Below are 22,772 nucleotides of genomic sequence, written 5' to 3'. Positions count from 1 at the left end.
TGCCAAGCTGTCAGAAGTTTTGTGTTGTCCTAGCCCAGCAGGTCCTTGCTTTTGATGCTGTTAAGGATACCTATCAGTTCTTTCTGACTTTTTACGATTGCAAGATCAACCCTTATTATTCAAATCACCAGTTGTGATGCATTTCCTCAAGGGATTACAATATATGTTCTCCCCTTCTCTGTTTGTTATGGCCCAATTTGATTTAAATTTGGTCCTCACATTCCTCATGTGTGCACCCTTTGAGCCTCTCCACACTTGTTCTCTCCAGCTCCATACCATCAAGACGATCTTTGTTGTCAGCAAAAGTTTGGTGCGGCTGGTGAGTTACAGGCCTTGTCTGTTAACCCGCCCTACACCACTTTCTACCGAGACAAGCTGGTTCTGCAAACGCCCACGGAAGGTCGTGACACTTTCATGTCCGTCAAGGCATCACTATTCCGGCGTTATCTGCTCTGCCTCACCCCTCTAAGGAGGCAGAGAGACTTTACCAACAGGATTCGAAAAAGGCTCATAACTTCAACCACAACGGTGCCAAAGAATGCCGGATGGAAGATCAGCTTTTTATCATCTTCTCTGGAACAAAGAGAGGTAAGGCTGTGAATAAAATGGCCTTCTCGCCCTTGATCATGTGCTGCAGGAAGGTTGTATACTCTCTTGACCAAAAGCAGACCTCTGAAGGTTTGCAAGCTAATTCTGCCAGAGCCCAGGCTGTTAACACTGGTTTGGTGCATGGTATACCTGTTCTAGATATTTGTGAGGCTGCTATGTGAATGTCACTCCAAGTGTTCGTGAGGCACTATTGTCTAGACAGCGAGGTCTGCCAGGAAGGGCACTTTGCCCTCCCTGTGCTAAAGGGCCTTTTGGTATGAGCCAGTTTGCAGAGTCACCTCCTAGAAGATACTTCTATGGTATCTATTCAAAAGGTGAGGAATTTGCGGTTAGAAGTCTCTATCAAGTTACTTACCTTTGGTAACATTCTTTCTGATAGATTCCTCACTAACTCTCCTGCCTCGCCATTCTCTGCACTGAGATCATTTATCTATGATCTCCCAAATAACACCTTCTAGACTTCCCTCTTCTGTCCGTCCATTATCCTACTCAATCCAACTAACAGATAGCATATCCACTGCTCAAATTAACATATGTTTTCCCGTACTAACCCACCACTATTCCTTTTTTGGGTTCCGGAGTATCGTGGTACATGCTGAAAATGGCTTGGACTCCTCAGCATTGGTAGTAAGTGATATATAAATACAACTACAATTTAAACTTGTAGATCTGCACACTGGTCACGATTGATCCGATTTTGGCGCCATGCCTCTGGGCGCATAATGGTCTGAAAGCAGCTTATGTCAGAGGGCTTTGTTGCAAATCACATCGGGCGTTGACACAGAGCTACCAGCTCACAGAGGTACTGCTGAAAATGTTTGGATCCAGTCTGACACTTAGGGGAATATTCAAAATGTGTGCAATCTGCAGTTAGTCTCCTCCAGAAAGAGTATTCACAACCTCTTCAGCCTTCTTCAGAGTTCCAGTTCCACATCAGACTTAATGTCATTGATCTTGTTGAGGAAGGACTGCACCCGTGACAATAAGGAGCAGTGCCCTATCAACCTGTGTGACTTTGAACTGCATCTGAGAGGACTGTCATCACCGCAGAAAGACGGGGTCATGCTGGGAGAAAAGGGTGCCTGAAGGCAGCTCCGTTACCATTCGCCCCTTACCCACCACACCAACTCACCTGGAGCCCGTAAGTGGGCTGTCGGCCAGCTGGAGCTAGCACAGTCTCCGGGGTGGCCTCTGCTGATGCATTCTGTGGACTTGACTGGAATGCCAGAGCATACACAGCCAGTCTGTTTCTTGGGAAGGGAAAGAGTGAGCCAAACACGTACTGCAGCTCCTTGCCACAACTGAAGAGCAGACGAAACTTCACAGTGGTTAGCTAAGGACCACTAAATATAAATAGGAATAATTAGGTGGCCAAACTCCATAGAGGGAGGAAACACTGAATCTGCTTGTCTTACCTTCCCATGACTGAATTCCAAACCGGGCGAAGATGGCGAGAATGAGCAGAGGTAGGGACTGAAGGGGCGTGATTACCAGCCCCAAATACAGTTTGTCTATGCCAATGAAACATTTATTGGGTTGTGAGTTATAGTAAGACAACTTTTGCCCAAACCTTGGTATCTCTGTTTTGGGGGGAGGGGCGCTCTTCAAACCCCAGGTGCTCATAAAGAGTTCCTTTGGTAAAGGGATCTGAACGAGATGGTGGAATCACGAGACACAATTAGGAAGAAACTGGAGACTGGGGGGTCGGGGGGGGGGGGGGGGGGGAGTCATCGCTTGCGGTAGAAGCCCATTTGGAGGGGATGGGGACCTGTGAAGGACAGGTGAAGCCCTGGTGAACAGTTTGGTGGGAGTAGAAACTAGAGACAAACAAATGTCCATGGATTTCAACTATCGGGTTGCAATGCAGGAGTAATGTGCATGAGCATTACTAACTCTTAAGTAGAAACTAGAGGTGCTGGAGAACATGAGAAGATCAGCTCTGGTCCAAGTTTTGAGATTCCTGGCTGGCGTGAAGAGGTCATTTTTCTGCACCCTTTGGAAGCCGCTAGATTGTGAGGCAGGTGTCTTGGTTAATAGAGTGCAGGACAGAGGGTTTAGTAGAGTGCTAGTGCTATTGGGTGATCTTAATTTCTGGATCCCTATCCTGCAGAATGAAGCTGTGATAAGTCATCCTTTATAATACCTGATAGCTGTACACTACTGTTTCCTGATTTTAGCACCTTTAGCAAATGCCAGTGATTAAAATTGCAAGCACTTCACAAGGCCTTGGCTATCGAGGATCTTTGGTTGTCTTAGCTTTTATTATGTGGATATTAGTAGGGAAGATTTGCAAAGCCTGTTTTGTATGGAATAGCAGTGTTTGAGTATCCTCCCCCACTCTTTGCATTTCCCTCTTGTGTTCTACTTTGTCCGCTTACCTGTCTCTTCTGTTCCTTTCATTTATTAAATCTTTCCTGCCCTAGTCCTAATATATTTCAAATTTTATTCTTTTGGGGTGCTATGTAGATGAGACAGCCTACATGTTCTAAAATGACACAAGTTTATTTCTTGGTCCTGTGAGACCTATGTGTAGATAATTTTTTCAGTATCTGGAAAATTCAAGAAAAATCATTAAATCATATATTGTTTCAGCATTTAAGAGGACATGTACTGTCAAAGTACCAGCAAACCTGTCTGACCCCATAGATTGGAGAGTGCCAATCACTCTGTGTGAGTGAGAAGCACCCATCCTTTTGTATATATAATCCCTGCATACGTTCAATGGGTAAGTAAGAGACTTTGAAAACGGGGAGGATTAGTTGAAAATTAATTAAAATATAAAATAATACATCAAAGCGAATTTTGAGTTGCCTTTTCTAGGTCTGCCTGACCCCTCTCAATTTCATCTTTTGTGAATACAGCTCCTTTAACAACTGCTGAGGCGTCAGTCTCCTGCCTGAGCTCCCTTTGTCTCTTCTCTTTTAGTGAATTCTGCTAATCCGAAATGCAGAGACCGTCTTCTGTTTTCTTTCTGATAGAGCCGTCAGTCTCTTACTTGTGTGTTTACTGTCCCTCTGCAACTCTCCTCTGAATCCAAAGAACTTGCTTCTTGGTCGGAGAAGGTTCTCTTAGTCTGTTCTGCATGTCTGAATACTTATCCTATTAGAATACCAAGCCTAGGCCTCTCCACTGTTTGACAGAACTCCTGTCTCCTTAGAATATTGCCCCCCTCACTAAGGGATCTCTAACTGCCAAATCTCTCTCATTTTGTCTTTGTGTGAATATTGTTCTTTCTGAGGCTGAACCAAAGTCACCTCAGACATTTGTCTGAATATTAGATTCCTTATTAACATGCCATGGTCATTCGTTTCTTCGTCAAGCAAAGCCCACTTTGCAAAGTAAACCTTTTCTGTATTCACATGCTGTGTATTATTCAGCCATCTAGTGGTTGGGTCCGGAATTCTCCAGTATACAAGTAGCCCTTATCTTTTTTTTTTTTTTTTTTCCTGGGCATCCACAATCCCACCATTTGGTGTTTTATCCAGTTTCTCCTGACGTCATACGCCCTCCCTGAAAGCTCCCACGTGTGGTCGCCATCTTCAAATTGTTTTTCCACTGCTGGGTCTGGAAGTATAGCTGCAGGCTCTCCAATCTGCAGAAAAATGTTTGGACAAAGATTCATCAACAAAACACTGAAGAAGTCCAACGTAGAAAGATACCGGAGAAGATCAATTTGATCGTATATGTCACTGCCATACTGGAGAATGCCTGGACAGAAATTCTCTGTTCCGTGTGATATGGAGAGGACACCTTTCCAATTGTGCCCGAAATGCCACCACAAATTCACCCAGAGAGAAAACCATCAGGTGGGTTACCTTTGCCTACCCCTCGAACACAAGAGCGTTGACTGCAAGGCCTGTGCGGATTTCAAGCCGAAGACGCTGATGGCAAGGGACAAACCTAGGCAGGCACACTATGCCATGATGGGCCAGAAGCAGACTTCATCACTTTAAGACCTCGGTTTGTTGAACGACGGCTAGGGTAACATCACCAAAGGGACAGAAGTAAGACTTGGACATTGAGATGAGACTCGATGAGAGGGAACATCGCATGCTAAAAGATAACAGAAACCAGGTAACACCGAGAAAATATTCAGGGGAGAGTCTAGAACACCAGACTCAAACACTAAATGCTGCCTCTGGGCCAAACAAATTGCTTACCAAAGGTAGGCAAACACAAAAAGAACCCTTCAGGTCTCACAGCAAGAACATTGCAGGCAGCCAAACCCCCAAAATGACAAGGACTTCGAAAGACAATCGAAGTCGAGAGGTTTTGACGTTGAAAGAAGTCAGGAGTCGTTGAAAAAGGTGATGAGCAATACACCGTCAAGGAAACCTTGACGTCTAAAAGAAAATCTTTGACGATGCTCAACCCCGAAGATCAATCCACTGAAATCGAGCGAAATAAAAAAACGTCTTGAGCCAGAAATGGCTGCAGTTCTTCAGAAGAAAAAGGATTTTGATTCATCCATTCGGGATTTCAGAATCCCTCAAATGACTTCCACGCCGAAAGAACAAATGGAGAAAGACGTTGAACTGTCGTCTCTCCCCCCCCTCCAATAATACCAGGGCCACAGGAAATAGAAGAATAAGAGTTATTCCTCGATGAAGATAATCCTGGTACCATGGGTATGAAGAGCATGGTTCAGGGCTCTGAAGGGTCGGAGTGTGTGGAAACTCTGTGGCTAAACATTGAAACACACATCACACCGGTGGGAGCCAGAAAAAACAGCTTCCTACAGGAGTGGACGAAGGTGACATCAGACAGTTGGATAATAAATATCGTGAAGTTTGGACACTGCATAGAACATTATAAAGACACAGCCAGTAAAGGAACCAAAGAAAGTGATCCACTCACAAGAGAAAACATCCTGTCTACTCAAAGACGTAGAAGGATTGCTGGGAAAGAGTGCAATAGAAGAGGTGCCCAAGAAAGGGATCAATTGGGGAAATTACTCAACATATTTCCTTATCACTAAACAGGACGGAACTCTACATCTGTTACTGGACCTCCATTTTTATAAAAAAGTTCATTAAGACCCAAAAGTCCAAGATGACGACACAGCCAGAAGTCATCAAACAGTCCCAAAAAGGAAAGTACATAGCAACTATAGATCTAAAAGATGCTTACTTGCACATCCCAGTGATTCACAGACACAAGAGATATTTGTGCTTTGTAGTAAACAAGCCAATTAAAGGTACTGTCCTTTTGGATAAAGTCTGCACCAAAGATGTTTACAAAGTGCCTAGCAGCAGTGGCAGTGCATGTAAGAAGACAAGGGATACATGTATATCCTTACATAAGACAACTGGCTAATAAGAGCAAACTCTTTAAGCAAATGCCAGACATAAAGAAGGTAATAGCACCACTTTTCACTCTGGGTTTTATTTATGAACAGAAAAGTTATCCCAAAAACCAGAACATTAAAAAATCTTTCAAGGAGCACAAATCAACTCAACAGAGGCAAAAGCTTGTCCTTGCGAGTAAAGGATCGCATCAATACTTAAAGAAACTCACCAGTCTTTGACAGCGAGAACAGTGGGAAAGATAGCCTACTGCTTCCCTCCCATACCATATGAGACTGATTCAAGAAAGGGTACAAAGCCAACTATTACAGATCACGGGGAGCTGGGAAGATCTAGTGGTTGTCACACAAAGTACAGGAGGAGATTGCGTGGTGGAATAGATTAACATTTAACAGCGGGAAGACCATCTAAACAAACAACTCCACCAGTAACCATTACTAGAGACGCCTTGAATATGGGCACACTCTAAGTCAGAGTAGAAAGAGGAAGTGGTACTGCATATCAATGTTCTGGAGCTAAGGATAGTGTTCCTAGTCTTAAAAACCTTTCAGAATGAGATGTGGGTACAATCTTTGTTAGTTCACACAGACAACACAACAATAATGTTTTATTTCAACAAGCAGTGAGGAAATCAGTCTCTTGTTCTATCAAGACTAGCTCAGGAAATCTGGAAGCGGGCCAATCCAAGACAAATGGATTTAGCGGCAATTCATCTTCCAGGGAAAAACAATGTTGAAGCGGGCACGCTAAGCAGGCAAGCATCATCCACCTATGAGTGGGAACTCAATCAAGCAGTACTCAAACAGATATTCAAACAGTGGGGGAATTGATCTATTTGCAACACCAGCAAACACAAAATGCTAATACATTTCCGTCCAGACTACCACGCCACCCATCCCTCGGTCAATAAATTAAGGGATAGTTGCTTATGCTTTTCCCCCGATACACTGATATACAGGGTAATCAACAAATACAAACATTCTAATATGACGCTAATACTTATTGCCCCTCAATGGGCCAGAAAAACTCGTAAATCCGACCTAATAAATATGGCGCAGGGAAACATACGGAGATTACCAAGACAAGTGGGTATTACAGGACAACACTGACACAACGGTCATTTAATTATCTCACGCACCAACTAGACTGCAAACTAGCATATGCTTCAATAAAAGTACATTTAGCAGCAATTGTGGCCTTCACAAGAGGTCCTACAGGAAGGAGCTGTGAGAAAGTGGCTCTGTATATACTGTTCCTTAATAGGTACATGGTGTACAGAGTCCACAGTCCCCCAGGGTTTGACAGAGGCTAAAGTTAGATATAACCTTTTTGCAGCGTGAATCTTTCTGGATTCACTATGCTGTGCATTATTCCGTGATCTGGTGGTTGGGTCCGGATTCGTAGTCTTTCTTTTTTTCTTTTTTTATTTTTTGTGTAGCCCAGGTGGGCGTCGACTTCCCACCATTTGGTGTACCTCTCATGACGTCGGCGTGCTTCCTGCGGAAGTCCCACCTTTGGGGCGCCATCTTCAGATTCTTTTTTCCGCCGTTGGTTCTGGATCGTCATTGAGAAGCTCCAGAGTTTTAAACGAAGAAAGAAGGAAAATATGCGAGTTTCATCGAAGGAGAATTTACAGAAGACTACAGAGAGGAAGGAATTGCAGTCGGGACGGCGAAGAAGGAGGGGATCCTCGAAATTCTTCGACGCCCATAGGAAAATGCACATTCAGGGACTCTGAGCGCAATGGACAAGACACCATTTAAATTCTGCCCTAACTGCCACCACAAGTACGCGCAGAAGGACCAATATCCGGTCTGCAACCTTTGCCTGCCGATCGACCACGAGAGCAAGGACTGCAACGCCTGTTCCGCATTCATGCCGAAGACACTCCGGGTGAGAGAAAGACCGAGGAGAGCCAACTTCAACATGGAAGGCAAGGTTAAGGCCCAGTCGCTGTACGATCTGGGCCTCTCCACCGACGATGAGGACAACATCGCCAAAGTACCTGATGTCTTCACGGTCGCAGAGACCGATAAGAAAACTCCTGACTAGGTAAGAGACACGTCGAGTACGAAACCCCCGAAAGGGCCCCGAAAATCTGAAAGTGACTCTCGAAAAACAGTCAAAGTCCTCAAAAGGAGCGCCGGTGCCGAAGGCCGCCGAAAGACAGAGTTCGTCGAAGCAGGCCCATGAGGTGGGGCGCTCGGCGACGAAAGACAAGGCCGCGTCGACGCGTGCTCCGTCGAAGAGACCTGCGGTCGACGCCGAACACGTCTCCGAAATGGAGAAGAAAAAGAGGAGGCTCGAGGCGGAGATGGAGAGCATCCTTCAGAGGAAGAAGTAGTTCGACGAAAAAATGAAGAAATTCAAGATCCCAACGATCCCGTCGACGGAGGAACAGGAAGAATTCGACGCCGAAGAGCTGTCGAAGGATCCGGAAGAGGAGGAAGAAGGCCCCTACTATGAGGGAGAATGTGAAGAAGAGGATCAGCAGTCGATCTACGGCTCTGCGCCGTCGACGACTCATGAGCTGGAATGGCAGGACATCGACACCGAAAATCCCGAAGAGCCCGTGGAGACTTATGCTTCGAGGCCTTCGCTGCCAGACGACATCGGGGCATACAACATGGTCGTCAAGAGCGCTGCAGCAGCTTTTGGGGTGAAATTGGACGAGGAGAAGCCGAAAGCAGATTTCCTACTTGAGACTCTGCTCCCCATCCAGACGAGGAGCCAGTTCCTCCCCATGCTCCAAAGCGTGATGAACCAAGGGAAGGAGGCGTTTAAGGACCCAGCAACATGCCGGTCCATCACGCCCAGAACGGAAAAGAAGTACAAGCATTCCACGCAGGATCCTCCTTACATCAAGGGATCGGTCACTGCCGACTCCATCATTGCTTCCACGGCCAGGAAAAGAGCCAATGTGCCGGCGACCTCGGGACCACCTCCTGATGAGGAGAGCAGAAGGATGGACCACACTGGAAGGAAGGTAGAAAGAAACGCCGCAATGCACTGGCGCATGGCAAACTCTAATGCGCTACTGAACAGGCACCAGTACCAGCATTGGGATGAGATGGGGGAACTAATCAAGCATCTCCCAGAAGAGTACCGACAAAGGGCTTCCCATCTAGTGGAGGAGGGGAAGAATTTCGCCAACTCGTGCATTAAGACTGCATTGGACGGGGCTGAGACTTCGAGCAGACTAATGGCCATAGGGATCACTGAAAGGAGGCAGGCCTGGCTCAGAATTTCTGGATTCAAACAAGAGGTCCAGAACAACATACTGAACACCCCTTTCAACGGTGAAACGCTGTTCGGGGCACCGGTGGACGAGAAGCTCTCCCAACTGAAGAAGGCAAATGAGACGGCAAGGTCCATGGAGGCCCTGCAATTCAGAGGGATGAGAAGAGGCAGCCCAGCTCGGAGACCCTACGGAAGGGGAGGTAACCAGCAGGGAACGTCACACCAAGCATTCCAGCAAGGACAGCAGGGTGACAGTCACAGCCAACAAGGACAGCAGAAGCAGAAATGGCAGTACCCGCCTCGAGGCCAGTCCTTTCGCGGGAGGGGAAACCAACCCTCATCTAAGTGACTTTGCACGCAAGGAGACGCTCACCCCCAGCATACCCCCAAGGGGTGAAGCGCAAAATAAGCACAGTGAGGGGGGTACACAAAACAAGCGCCTACGAGCATAAAACACCGGTAGGCGGAAGACTGGGGCTTTACCTTCAACAATGGCAAAAAATAACCTCAGACAAATGATACTCAACGTCATACAGCACGGATACTGCATAGAGTTGGAGAAAAGGCCTCCAAACAGGAAACCAAAGAGAAGACAACGCTCTGGTCAAGAGCTTGCTCAACTCGGGGACAACAACTACTCCAAAAGGAGGCCATAGAACCAGTGCCATGCAGAGAAAGGAACAAGGGAGTGTACTCAAACTACTTCCTGGTCCCAAAGGTGGACGAAACACTAAGACCCATCCTGGATCTACGATTCCTAAACAAATTCATAAAGACGCAAAAAATCTAAATGACATTGCTACAAGAAGTGCTACCTCAAATACAAGGCGGAGACTTCATGTCCACCGTGGATCTCAAAGATGCCTACCTGCACATCATGATGAACAGGCGCCACAAAAACCTGTTACGGTTCAACATCAACCAGGATCATTACCAATTCACAACCCTGGCATTCGGTCTAAAGTCCGCACCAAGGGTTTTCACAAAATGCCTTGCAGCAGTAGCAGCGTACCTAAGGAGGGAAGGGATTCATGTGTATCCTTACCTAGACGACTGGCTAATCAAAGCAAGTACTCGCGACAAGTGCGAGGAGCACGCAGAGCGGGTGACAAGAACACTAACAAGCCTGGGGTTCTCGATACACTGGGGGAAGTCATCAATGGAACCAGAACAGGTGAAGATCTTCCTGGGAGCGCAGATCAACACCTTAGACAAAACAGTCATGCCCAGCGACAGGAGAACGATAGCCCTGCTGAAGGAGACGCGTCTCTACCAGAAGGGGCGAGCTCTGACAGTGAGAACAGCGAGCAAGATCATGGGCATGATGGCGTCATGCATTCACCTAGTCCCCAATGTACGGCTTCACATGAGACCGTTCCAGGAATGGCCTTCCAGAGGCAGCTATATAACCAAAAAGTGTTGATACAGACGGGCAATACTACCACAATGTTCTACATCAACAAGCAGGGAGGAACACAATCGTTCCCCCTTTCAACTCTGGCACAAGAGATTTGGAGATGGGCCATCCCACTCAAAATAGACCTGCTGGCCATACACCTACCAGGGAAGGACAATGTGGAAGCCGATTGGCTCAGCAGGCAGAGCTCGGCATCCCACGAGTGGGAGCTCAATGGACAGGAAACGCAAAGGCTATTCAAAAGGTGGGGTACACCGACAATAGACCTGTTTGCAACACGCCTGAATGCAAAATGCCGAAACTTCGCATCCAGACAACCAGAAAAACAATCCCAGGGGAATGCCCTATGGATAAGTTGGTCAAGGACATTTGCATACGCTTTTCTACCAATACCACTGAAACACAGGGTACTCTACAAGTGCAAGACCAGCAACATGACAACGATCCTGGTGGCACCACAGTGGGCAAGACAGACATGGTACTCACAAATAGTGGAAATGGCACAGGGACCTCCACACAAATTCGCAAAAAGAAAGGACTTGCTCTCCATGCAGAACGGAGAGGTTCTACACCCAGAGCCAGAGAGCCTCGGACTGGCAGCTTTGCTCCTGAAGACATGGAGTTCGCACACCTTAAACTACCTCCAAGCACTATGCGAGTGCTGCGGGAGGCAAGGAGACCAACAACACGGAAATGTTATGGGGAAAAGTGGAAAAGGTTCACAATGTGGTGCAGCAAAAATAAACTGCAAGATAAAATGACAAAGGAATCAACGGTGCTTAGATACCTCACACACCTTCTAAAGGCGAAACTTTGCTCATCGTCGCTGAGGGTCCACCTAGCGGCGATCGTAGCTTACACACGAGGTGAGACAGGAGGAAGCTTCTTTACGTCACGGGTAGTAAAGAGATTCCTGCAAGGGGCAAAAAGAATAGCGCCACCAAAGAGGATGCCGCCTCCGGCATGGAACCTCAACATAGTCCTGACAGAACTTATGAAGGCGCCCTTTGAGCCCATTCACAAGGCCTCCCTCCAAATGCTAACAATGAAGACAGCCTTTCTGGTGGCAATAACCTCACTGCGCAGAGTAAGCGAGCTGCAAGCGCTAACGCTGCAAGAGCCCTACATCCAGATACACAAGGACAGAGTCATAATGAGAACGGACCCACACTTAATGCCAAAGGTGGTGTCAGCATTCCATTTAAATCAAACAATTCAAATACCAGGTTTCTTTCAGAACCTAGCAACAAGCGCAGAAAGGGCACTGTACACTCTAGACGCTAGAAGGGCGGTGATGCACTACATCGAGAGGACAAAAGAACACAGGAAAACCAAACAGTTTTTTGTGTCCTTCGCAAGGAGCTTCCTGGGTAGACCAGTGACAAAAAGCACCATCGCACGATGGATTGCACTAACAATACAATTCTGCCACAAACAGGTGGGGCAAGAACTATCCGAGGGGCCACGGGCCCACTCCACAAGGAAGAAGGGAGCAACAATTGCCTTTCTGGCAAATACACCCATTCAAGACATATGCCTGGCGGCAACATGGGCTTCGGTGCACACGTTCACCAAGCACTACTGCATGGATATACAGATGAACAGGGAAGCACAAGTAGGACAGAAGGTGCTTCAACATATATTCAACGACCAACGCTCATCTTCCACCCAGCCGCCACAGAGATAACAAACCGCTACAAAATCTATGCACAGCATAGTGAATCCAGAAAGATTCACGCTGCAAAACGAATAGTTTCTTACCTGTCGGTGTAGTTTTGCAGCTTGAAGATCTTTCTGGATTCACTAGCAAACCCACCCACCTCCGCCAGGAAGATGAGGCAGGAGGAAAAAGGGTGGAAGGACAAAGACTGAAATAACAAGATAAAACTGAAAGGATATATAAGGAAGTTACTTAACGCCTAGGGTTAAAAAAAAAAAGAGAGAAAGGAAGCTAAAAAAGAACCCGAAGATGGCGCCCCAAAGGTGGGACTTCCGCAGGAAGCACGCCGACGTCACGAGAGGTACACCAAATGGTGGGACGTCGACGCCCACCTGGGTTACACAAAAAACAAAGACTGCGAATCCGGACCCAACCACCAGATCGTGGAATAATGCACAGCATAGTGAATCCAGAAAGATCTTCAAGCTGCAAAACTACACCGACAGGTAAGAAACTATTCGTTACACTCAAGTGGTAGCTTGGTCGAGCAGTAAGGCAGTATCGGACGACAGTGTAAAGCATTTGTTGTACATACTCAGTCAGCAAATGGTCTCACACTCTCAATAACTGAACTCTAGGCCAATGATTTATATAATAAAAAATATATGCTTGTTTTATTTTAGAACCAACAATTGGATTTAAAATATACTTTCTCAGAATGAGATGTTTTATATAAATACTTTTGCAATATGCAATTGACTTTTGTAAACAGTTACAAGTGGTTGCAATAGGCACCTCTATTTTAAACACAACAATGCATTAAGCTCAATGGATATTTCAAGTTATTTGCAACAGATTACTTTTAGGATTACTTTTGGAATTCCAGGACTGGATCCTAGATTCGGTCCTGGGTCAGAACTTAGAATCAAGTGATGAAAGTCGACTTAATGACTGTGATGATTTTTAAACAAAATTTAGCTATTTGAAAAGTTGACACTTAAAAAATATTTCAGAGAAAACAGTCTGATTCCCTATGGAAGAAAATTCAAGTTGCAGGTACAGTATGTTCTCGTTACTTTTGTAATCCAGTGCTGGGTGCCTAGACTCAGTACTGGGACCTTTATCCAAAACAGGTAAGTAATTACGTTTTCAGATATTATACGATTTTTAAAGAATATTTACAGAAATTGACACTTAGAAGAAATTTCACAGAAAAACAGTCGATGATTTCCTATGGAAGAAAATTGGGTTACGGGTAAGTACAGTTGTAAGTATTTTTCAGAGTCAGTGCAGGGCACCAAGATCCAGCACTGGGAGCTCACCTAAGAGCAGGTGAGTAATTTCGTTTTCGTTACTCGGCTGATTTTTGGTGAATATTTTAAGATTTGAAAAGTCCACACTTAGAAGAAATTTCAGGAAAAAGCCAGTCAATGTTACCCTATGAGGAAAATAGAGTTATCGGTTTAAGGGTAAGTACTCGACTGGCAGAGTTGAGGTTCTGGGCATAGACTCAGGGGTCCCCCAGGGTCAGGTAGGTACAGTTGGTTCACCCTCAGCGACTCTAGGGCGACCGGGTGCAGAGAGAGTTAGGCCCAATGTTATCCTATGAGGGATTGGGGGGCCTTGGTTGGTGGCTGCTGACTGGCAAGCCACGCGGCTGTGGGAGCTGGGCTCCTGGTCACTTACTCAGGGCAAGTGGGGAAGTAGGTAGATGTTTCACTGCCAGGGCCACTCTGGCGGCTGGGTGCAGGGTGCTTTTGAGCCTTCGGGCGCTCAATTGATTTCAATGGGAAATCTCCGGTTTAGAAAAAGACTGCAAGCTCGGGGACGAGGATTCTTCAGGTGCCACCACCACCACTACGAGGGGTAAGTTGGGTAGTTGGAGGATAGGTAGGTACCCCGGGATTGGGCACAGGGGGCCGCGGGGCACCGCGTGCAGGGGTGCCTTTTGGTGTCGGGAAATCTTACCCTCTGTTGATCGCGGTAGGGGGGGCACCTTGTTCTGAGGCTGCAGGCTTCTTCAGGAGTGTCGAGGGAGGTCCTTGGGTGCCGGACTCTGGGTCACAGTCGCCGTGGCGTCGTCCTCGTGGTCTTTGTTCACTCCGGCAATGGCCAGGCTTGGCTGGTGCAGTGTGTGCTGGGTTCGCGGTTCCGGGCTGCTGCCAGGGATTAGAGGTAGGTTTTGAGTAGAGCCTCTACTCATGGGAGTCCCAGGGGCTTAGAGCCAAAAGGAAGCCAGGTCCTCCGGGGTTTGTGAGGTTGCTGGCCACAAGAGATGCCGGGTTGGAGCAGGAGCAGGTTCGAGGGTCTAGAGGCCGGTAGGGCTGGGGCCAAAGCAGTTGGTGTCTTCCTCTTCTTAGCAGCTTCAGGGCAGGTCTTCTTTCTTCTTGCTCTTCTTTGTAGTCTGGAATCTGGGGAAGGAAGGTTCAGGGTGCCCCTAAATACTAGATTTAGGGGCGTTACAGGTAGGTGAAGGGCAGGGACCAATGGGTCCCTGTCCTGGGGTGGGTACACCCCCTATCCTGCCTCTCTCCTGTGGGAGGGGGGCAGAAGCCTAGTCCTGATAGGGTAGGGCTTCCCATCTTCAAGATGGCGAGAGCCCGAAGATGTGCTTCACCTCGCCTCCCCCACCTGAGGGTGGGCAGGCTGGCACATCCCCTGTCCTTGTATGGGGTTTCCGGCCAAGCTTCCCACCCAGGATGTGCATTGTTAAAGGCCCGGGAGAGCAGGGGCTCTCCCACCCAGGGGTCCAGCAACGTGTCTGCTGTGTGGCAGCCTGGGCAGCCTCAGAGCAGACGTGGATTGTAAGTTAGCTGTAAGGGGGCATCTCTAAGATGCCCTCTGGGGTGCTTAGTACATTAAATCCTACACTGGAATCTGTATGGGTTTAATGTGCTGAGAAGTTTGATACCAAACTTCCCAGGCTTTAGTGTTGCCATTATGGTGCTTGACGAGCTCTCAGCACCATGTACTCTTAAATGGCAGCACTGCATTTACAGTGCTCAGGAATGGACCTGAGTACTGTAGGGGCACAGGGCTCCTGCTCCTGTGCCCACACCATTGGCATAAGGCACCCAGCTAGAGGGGTGGCTGATGTATGCCATGGCAGTGTAGGTGATGGGCATGGCACACAGGGATGTGTCATGTCGACTTTTGTTTTTGTCTTGCACCCAAACACTCAGCCTGCAAGGGCAGTGTGTGTGTGAGGGTACAGGGCCTCTAAGGGTGGCACAATGAGTGCTGCAGCCCTTAGAGGCCTTCCCTGGTCACAAAGCCCTGGGTACCTAGGGTACCATTTACCAGGGGCTGACATGTGGCCAGGGTTTGCCTATTTTTTTGTTTGTTTGTTTGTTTGTTTGTTTGTTTGTTTTAGGGAAGGAACATAGGCCCTGGGCACCTGATTGGCAGGAGTCCAGGGCACACTCAAAGTACATTCAGCAATTCAGCAAAAAGTGGGGGCAAACCATGCAAGAAAGATGGCACTTTTTCACAGGAGCTTCTTCAGAACACCTGTAATAAAAAATATTCCTGGAGGGAGCAAAAAGGATAGTACCACCTAGCCATGTGCCTGCCCCTATATGGAACTTAAACCTGGTACTAATGCAACTAGCAATGAAATCTTTTGAGATTTTACACACTTCCTCCCGAAAGCTGCTCCCTCAGAAAACAGCATTTCTTATTGCAGTGATATCTCTTCGGTGAGTGAACTACAGGCACTTACAATGAAGGCTCCCGCTTTTATGGTATTTCTTTTTGAGCATTTGTCTGTATTTATCTATATTTATTTTTTGACCATCTTATTGGTAGTTATTCCTATTTATTTTGTGTTCTGAGGATAAATGGAGTCGTAAAATGGTATATTTCCACATTTATTTAACTGATAAACATGCACATATACTTTATTTGTTGCATTTCAGCAAATTAAGTAGCAAAATACAGTGAAATACTACACCCACAGGTAAATATCATCATTATACACACATGTTAACATATGCCTGTATTTAGGGGAATCTGAACCGGTTTATGAACTTCCCTTGCTGTCTGTCTACTCAACTGTTGTCCTGGAAAGCACGAAAGACAGCATGGAGAGTCACCCCCAAGAAGCACAATTTTCTGTATTTTTCCGCGTTTAAAAATAAGCACAGACACAAAACAGATTGTGTTCTGTCTCTATTTTATCTGTAAAAATCAGTAGAAATGGAAAACAGGGAGCCTTACTTACAATCCAAGAGCCATACCTGCAGATCCCTAAGGACAGAATTGTCATCAGGTCAGATCCACAACTCCTACCCAAAATCATTTAACATTTCCACATAAATCAGTCAAATTCAAATAGCGAGCTTTTTCTAGGAGCCTAAAACTGAAGCTGGAAATGCGTTACACACACTAGAAGCAAGAAGGCCAATCATGTGCTATTTGGAAAAGACAAAGGCAAGTAGGAAGACAACGCAGTTACTTGTGTCGTTTGCAGACACCAACATGGGCAAACCAGTGACAAAGGGTACAGCCTCTAAATGGATTTCACAAACTATCTAATTGTGTCACTCAAGTGCAGGGATACAGTTTGATTCCAAACGAAAGGCACACTCTACATGCAAAAAAGGAGCAACGATAGCCTCTAGCAAATATACCTTTGCAAAACATTTGCATGGCAGCTACTTGGTCATCAATGCACACTTTTACGAAACATTATTGCATAGACATTCAAATGAATAAGGAAGCTCCAATGGAATAAAAAGTATTAAAACATCTATTTTCAAATCCAAGCTCCTCTTCACCCCAGACACCACAAGTTTAGCACACCACTACAAAATCAATGCACAGCGTGTGAATTCAGAAAAGATTCATGCTGCAAAACAAAGTAGTTTCTTGTTCGTTGGAGTTGTTTTGCAACCTGAAGAATTTTCTGGATCCACAGGCGACCCGCCCATCTCCCCTAGAAGATGGGAGATCAAAAAAACAAGGGGGGGTCCGGGGGGGGAGAGAGTCTGAAGATGGCAAACATGCACTGTGAGATCGTCAACTCCCAAAGACAATAAAAGAGAAGGGCTACTACGATACTGGAGAATTCTGGGCCCAACCACTAGATGGTGAAATAATGTGAAGTATGTGAATCCAGAAAAATCTTCAAGTTGCAGAATGACTCCTATTTTGTTTCTTTCTTCCTCTTTCTCTTCAGAGTGGTCAAATGGGAGTTTTGACTCTCCACTGAGGTCTGGCAGAATTCTCACTGTTTTATGTATCTTTCTACCTGCTAAGTCCTGTATTCAATCTTTTCTCTGCCTACCTCCCATACAGTCAAAGAGCAGCCTTGATATCACGGAAAGCCAGTCTGCAGATGCTGAGGCGCCACCCCCACCCAAGCCAGACCTAAATCGTTATGTAGGCCTACGAAATCAATTACACCTGGCTACCAAAGATGGTAAGGATATCATCACATACAGTGGTCATGGGTGTAATGAGCCATGGGTTGGTGGAAGTGGTCAGTGATTGACGGCTGGGCAGTTTGTGATTTTTCATTGACTTGAGTGGCAGTATTATATTAACAGTGAGGTGATGGTAATCGGTAGTTGATGGTGACGTGGTGAAGCGCGGACTGATTGATTGCTAGGAAGGGTGAAGTGCAGTGATGGAGTAAGTGGAGCTTGTTAATTAGCCTGCAAGTTGTAGATGTCGGAGCCTGCCAGTGGAGAGTTGGAGAATAGAATAGTTAGTGGGGAGGTTGAGTGCTGAGTGATCGATGGGTAGATGGTGGAGTTAGAGAGGTAGTTGTCGGGATGCGGTGGAGCACAGCAGGATGAATGGTGATGGTGAAAGGCAGAGCAATTATGGAAGTTGTAGATTTACACAGTGATTACATGTGAGGAGTTGAGGCTGCAGAGTAGTTGTGGGAACTGGTGGAGCGAAGTCGGGTTGATTTAAAGGTGGTAAAGTGCAGGGTGGTTGATGCGGATAGAATGCAGCACAGTTTTTTCTTGAAGGCTGTGCAGCTCAGGAATTGATGGGACAATGGTGAAACGCCTTGACTGATGGGGAGGCGATGGTGTGCACACAGTGATAATTGATGGATATGTAAAGCCCAGAGAATTTTTTTGGAGATTGTGCACTGAGAGTGATGGCTGACTGGGAGATGGTGAAGTTCAGAGCGATTGATGCAGTGGAAGCGCACACGATGATTGGAAGTTGATGGGCCTCAAAGGTGGTACACAGTATGCGTCTTTGTTTACGCCATTTCCTTGTTTTCAGAGTCTGTTGTCCTTGCAAAGGACAGCCCACCAACTCCTAGCATGTACAAGTATAGACCTGGCTACAGCAGCGCTTCGGGAGCTATGCCACATTCTGCCAGTGCCAAGGTGAGTCGTTCGTAGCTCCTTTTACTCACTGTGTGTGTTTGCATGTCTACATCCAACGGCGACATCTGCCACTCAGTGACAGTGCAACACAGTCTATCACTGAACCCTAGCCGTGTTCACTAGTGCTATGGACATCCTCCAACCTCTTGTCTGTCTACCTCCCAGGACTGGACTGCAATTAATTCCACAGTTTTTTATTAATATTCACAAATTCTATATTTGTCTCACCAAAAAGTATGTTTGAATCGATACCTATCTAAAAGCAACATTTTCTGGATGTTCTTTTCAGTGTTTCATATTAGATTGAGAACTAACCATAAATAAGTAACTGGAGCGACAAGCCCAGTTTTAATTCTTCCCTTTAGAGGATTAGAGGGTAAATGCTGGCCGTGTTCTGTAGCAGCCTTACGAGAGAGGTTTACCATTGTCCCTTGAAGGCAGACAGGTGTCCTTAGTTCCTAGAACACAAGTCCACGCCAGTTAAGTTAAAATCATTTCGTTTTTTTAGTTCAGATAGAGAAATGGCCTTTAACACTTTTTCTTTCCTTTGTCCTGAAGCTACTTGTGAGGATTGTTTATGATTTTAATTATGTTACCGTAATAGTAAACCACCTTCCTGGGATCCTGATTAACATTTTATAAACACATTCTTTAAGCCTGTTTGTAGGCTACACTGACAGAATTGTTTTCTTCATTTGAAAAGAAGCCAATTAAAGAAAGTGGAATGTTAAAGGATCACCACCATGCTTTTGTGTGCCATTCTTTAGTAAAAATGAAAGTAATTAGGAGCAACAGATTTAAATCTGACAATGCTCTTATTAGGAAAGCACTACTGTCCCATCATGCTGTGTTCTAGTTGTTAAACCTGTAAAATGGATCTCTAAGCACTAGGCGTTGCCTATTTGTATACGTTTTGATAAGAAATTATTTGTATATGTTGTCTTTTCTGATTTTACTCAATGTCTTTTAACCCCTTCAGTGCCCGCCCCTTTCCCCGCCCAGTGCCGGCCGTTGCATTAGCGGGCGGGGTCTATGACGAGCTGGACTCGTCATGGGCACAGCGCCACCGCGGCCCATGACGAGTCCAGCTCGTCATGGGCACTGAAGGGGTTAAAGCAAGTGATAAATATTTGTGTTTTTCATTATTGGTTGGCTTCGCTTTTTAAAGGAGTGCCTTCCCTGTAAACTAGTCTATAATTCAGTTTTTTGGTTTTGATTCTTACCCACTTATTTAGAAATTGGTGTTTAAGATTCAGTTGATTCAGTTGAAAACCACTTTACTCCTCCTGAGCCTCTGACTGTTCCACATGCTCACTGTGAAAAAGGACCACCAGAGGCACTGTCCTGGAAGGGACTGCTCAGTGACGGCAGTGAACAGCTGCGTCGACACCATGTCGAAAAGACTTGCTGAAAGTTATACCTTCCTTAATCACCTGTGTGGTAAATTGGTGGATTTGGAAGGTGCAGGAGATCGAAGGAGCTGAAATACAGAAGTTCAGACTCTGAAAGCAGCAGGCTTCAGCAAGAAGCCAGACTGGTGCCGTACTTAAGGCAAGGTGGTGGGTTGAAGAGACTGTTGTCATAATCAGCACACAGAAATATGGCTGGCTTGTAGTGTGGAAGGAGTAGTGTTCATCTAAATCTGCACTTGCGTGCCTGCAACTTCTGATGGATACATCTGCCAGTGGATTCCTCACCTTGTGAATATCCCCTGTGCCAGCAACATTCGGAAACTTTTGTAGCTCTCCACTCCGACAAGGACAACCTCACAGAAGCACGGCCTCGCTCGCGGCTCCGCTGACATCATTGGATCCATAGGAAGACCTCGTCGGCGTGATGACGTCAGTTTCCTTTTTTCTGTGCCGTCGACGCTAACGGTTCTCCGTAGCTTTGGCTAGTTACTTTGCGTTTCTGCGGGTGTTTCTCTTTCTTCTTGCTTCTGGTTCAAAGATGTCGACTAAGAAGTCCAGATTTAAGCCGTGTAGAGAGTGCGGTAAGCACATGTCCATCACGGATTCGCACGAGGACTGTGTCTGGTGCCTGTCGTCGGATCACGACGTCTAGGGATGCTCTTGCTGCCGAAAGATGAGTACTAAGGCCTTAAAAGAAAGAGAAGCTAAGTTGATTATATCAAGGATGATCGAGGTCAAGGTTGGTGTCGATGTCTGGACATGCTTCTAAGTCCAGGAAGCATAAAAAGAAGAGGCATGGTTCTTGACACCGTTCGGATAAGGAAGCGGCTCCGAGATAGACTTTGCCTACTCGACGTCGTAAGGACTATATTTCTCCCTCTCCTGTCTCAAATCCTGCTTCTCCTGTTTGCCTGACCTCGCCTGCGGCTTCACTGGAACACTCTGTGGCTCCATCTCAGACGCCTACACATTCTCCGGCTGCAGTTGAAGAAGCTCCTGCTCCTGATGAGTCTTCGACTCCGCTGGCTCCACCGTCGGTGCCGATTGGCCCGAGTCTGGTTATGCCTCAATCTGAGCCATATCCCCTCTTTCCAGGCCCGGGACAAGACCCATCGCATTATTTGAATGCATTGTATGGAGTCTTCACGAGAGCTATGTACCCCTCTGGAGCACTTTCTGGTCCCATGGGTCCAATGGCTTTTAATCTCGGGGTTCCTCAAGCCTACACTCAGGCTCCATTTATGCCTTATTTGCCGGCGATGCCGTCTTGGCATTTCCCGGCGCCAAGGACATCGACGCCGCTTCCATCTTCACTGGCTCCAGCTCGACCTCGTTCGACTCCGGCAGCTCCTCCGGATCCGTGTTCTACTCCGGCGCCGTCGTAGTCTGTAGCGGCTCCGCCGACGCCGGTCCTGAGGATTAGGTCCAGGCGAGACGCTCAGAGTCCTGGAAGAGCAAAGGTACCAGGTTGAAGAGATGGAAGAGGGTGAGCTCATGGAGTCTGATGACATGTTTGAAGAATTGAAGGAGGCTAGTGGCCTGGATTTGTCACCATAGTGGGAGATTACTCCTCCAGCCGATATGCCATCTAAAGATGTGGCTCTCTACCACACGGTCATTAGGAAAGCAGCGGAGCTTTTGGATTTACAGCTGCCAACTACTGAATTCAAACTTAACATACTTCCTGAGGTTTTACATTCTCCCTCCACTGTGACAGAGCTTTTACTACCATTTAATGAGGCCATCACTGAACCAGTCATGGAGGTATGGCGAAAGCCCTTTTCAGCTCCTGCGGTTTCTAAAACTGTGGCTAGAAGGTACAGGGCGGCTCCAGGTGATCCAGACTTTCTTACTTACCATCCTTCTCCGGAAAGTCTGGTGGTTCAGGCTGCTTGCTCTAAGAGGTCTTCCCGGTGCCTTTCCACAGGTCCCTAGTGACAGGGACGCTAAAAAGCTCGACCGATCGGCCAAGAAAGTTTTTTCCTAGGCTAGTATGGCCTTAAAGTCAACAAATGCCACCTGCCTCTTGGGCCGTTATATCCACACTCTCATGGATTCTGCTAAACAGCTGGCTCTTAAGTTATCTGAGGAGGACAGGCAGAACGTTAATGAGGTGCTGTCAGACATTCAGGCGGCTGCGCGTCAGGTTATCCAGAGTTGCCTGGACACTGCAGACTCTGTCGCCAGAATTATGGGCTCTTCGGTCGCCACAAGAAGTGCGTGGCTGAAATCATCTGAGTTCTCCCCTGATGTGCAGGCAACGCTTCTGGACCTGCCTTTTGACGGTTCTGAGCTTTTTGGTAAAAAGGCTGATGCGGCATTAGAGAGATTTAAGGAAAGCAAAGCCACGGCCAAAATTCGGGGTCAGAAGACACAGGTTCTTTTAGGAGATACAAAGACTTTGGTAGTCATTTCGGACCTACAAGCAGCCCCAGCAGCAGCAACAGCAGCAACAGACCACCCTGTATAAGAGCTATAGGGGCAGGATCAGAGGTCGTGCTCGAGGTTGGCAGCTCTCCTCCTCCTCCTCCTCCCTCCCTCCCACCACTGCAAAACAGCCCTAGATCCACCATTCTGGATTATGTTGGTCCTGTGGGGGGTCGGCTTGCCCATTTTCTACAAGATTGGGAATCGGTCACTACAGACCTTTGGGTTCTAGATCTTGTAGAAAATGGGTACGCCCTTCCCTTTCTGGAATTCCCTCCGAATTTCCCTCCTTGTCAAGGTGCTTGCTCGGGGGACCACCTTCTTCTCCTGCAAGAGGAAGTCATTACG

General features: G+C 46.8%; 1 protein-coding gene across 9 annotated transcripts in view; it reads left to right on the top strand.

Moving 5' to 3' along the window:
* ZDHHC5 (zDHHC palmitoyltransferase 5) overlaps window positions 1-22,772 on the top strand; it is a 493,091-nt gene that overhangs the window by 311,003 nt on the left and 159,316 nt on the right. For all 9 annotated transcript variants that reach the window (XM_085651402.1, XM_085651403.1, XM_085651397.1 and 6 more), the window contains exons 9-10: window positions 17,531-17,654; window positions 18,479-18,585. In XM_085651402.1, the coding sequence (XP_085507528.1) occupies window positions 17,531-17,654; window positions 18,479-18,585 (231 nt within the window). The remainder of the gene's footprint in view (window positions 1-17,530; window positions 17,655-18,478; window positions 18,586-22,772) is intronic.

The sequence above is a fragment of the Triturus cristatus genome, chromosome 4_1 (genome assembly GCF_964204655.1).
Source record: "Triturus cristatus chromosome 4_1, aTriCri1.1, whole genome shotgun sequence".
Taxonomy (NCBI): Eukaryota; Metazoa; Chordata; class Amphibia; order Caudata; family Salamandridae; genus Triturus; species Triturus cristatus.
The sequence above is the reverse complement of the archived record's forward strand: the minus strand, read 5'-3'. Positions and strand labels throughout refer to the sequence as shown.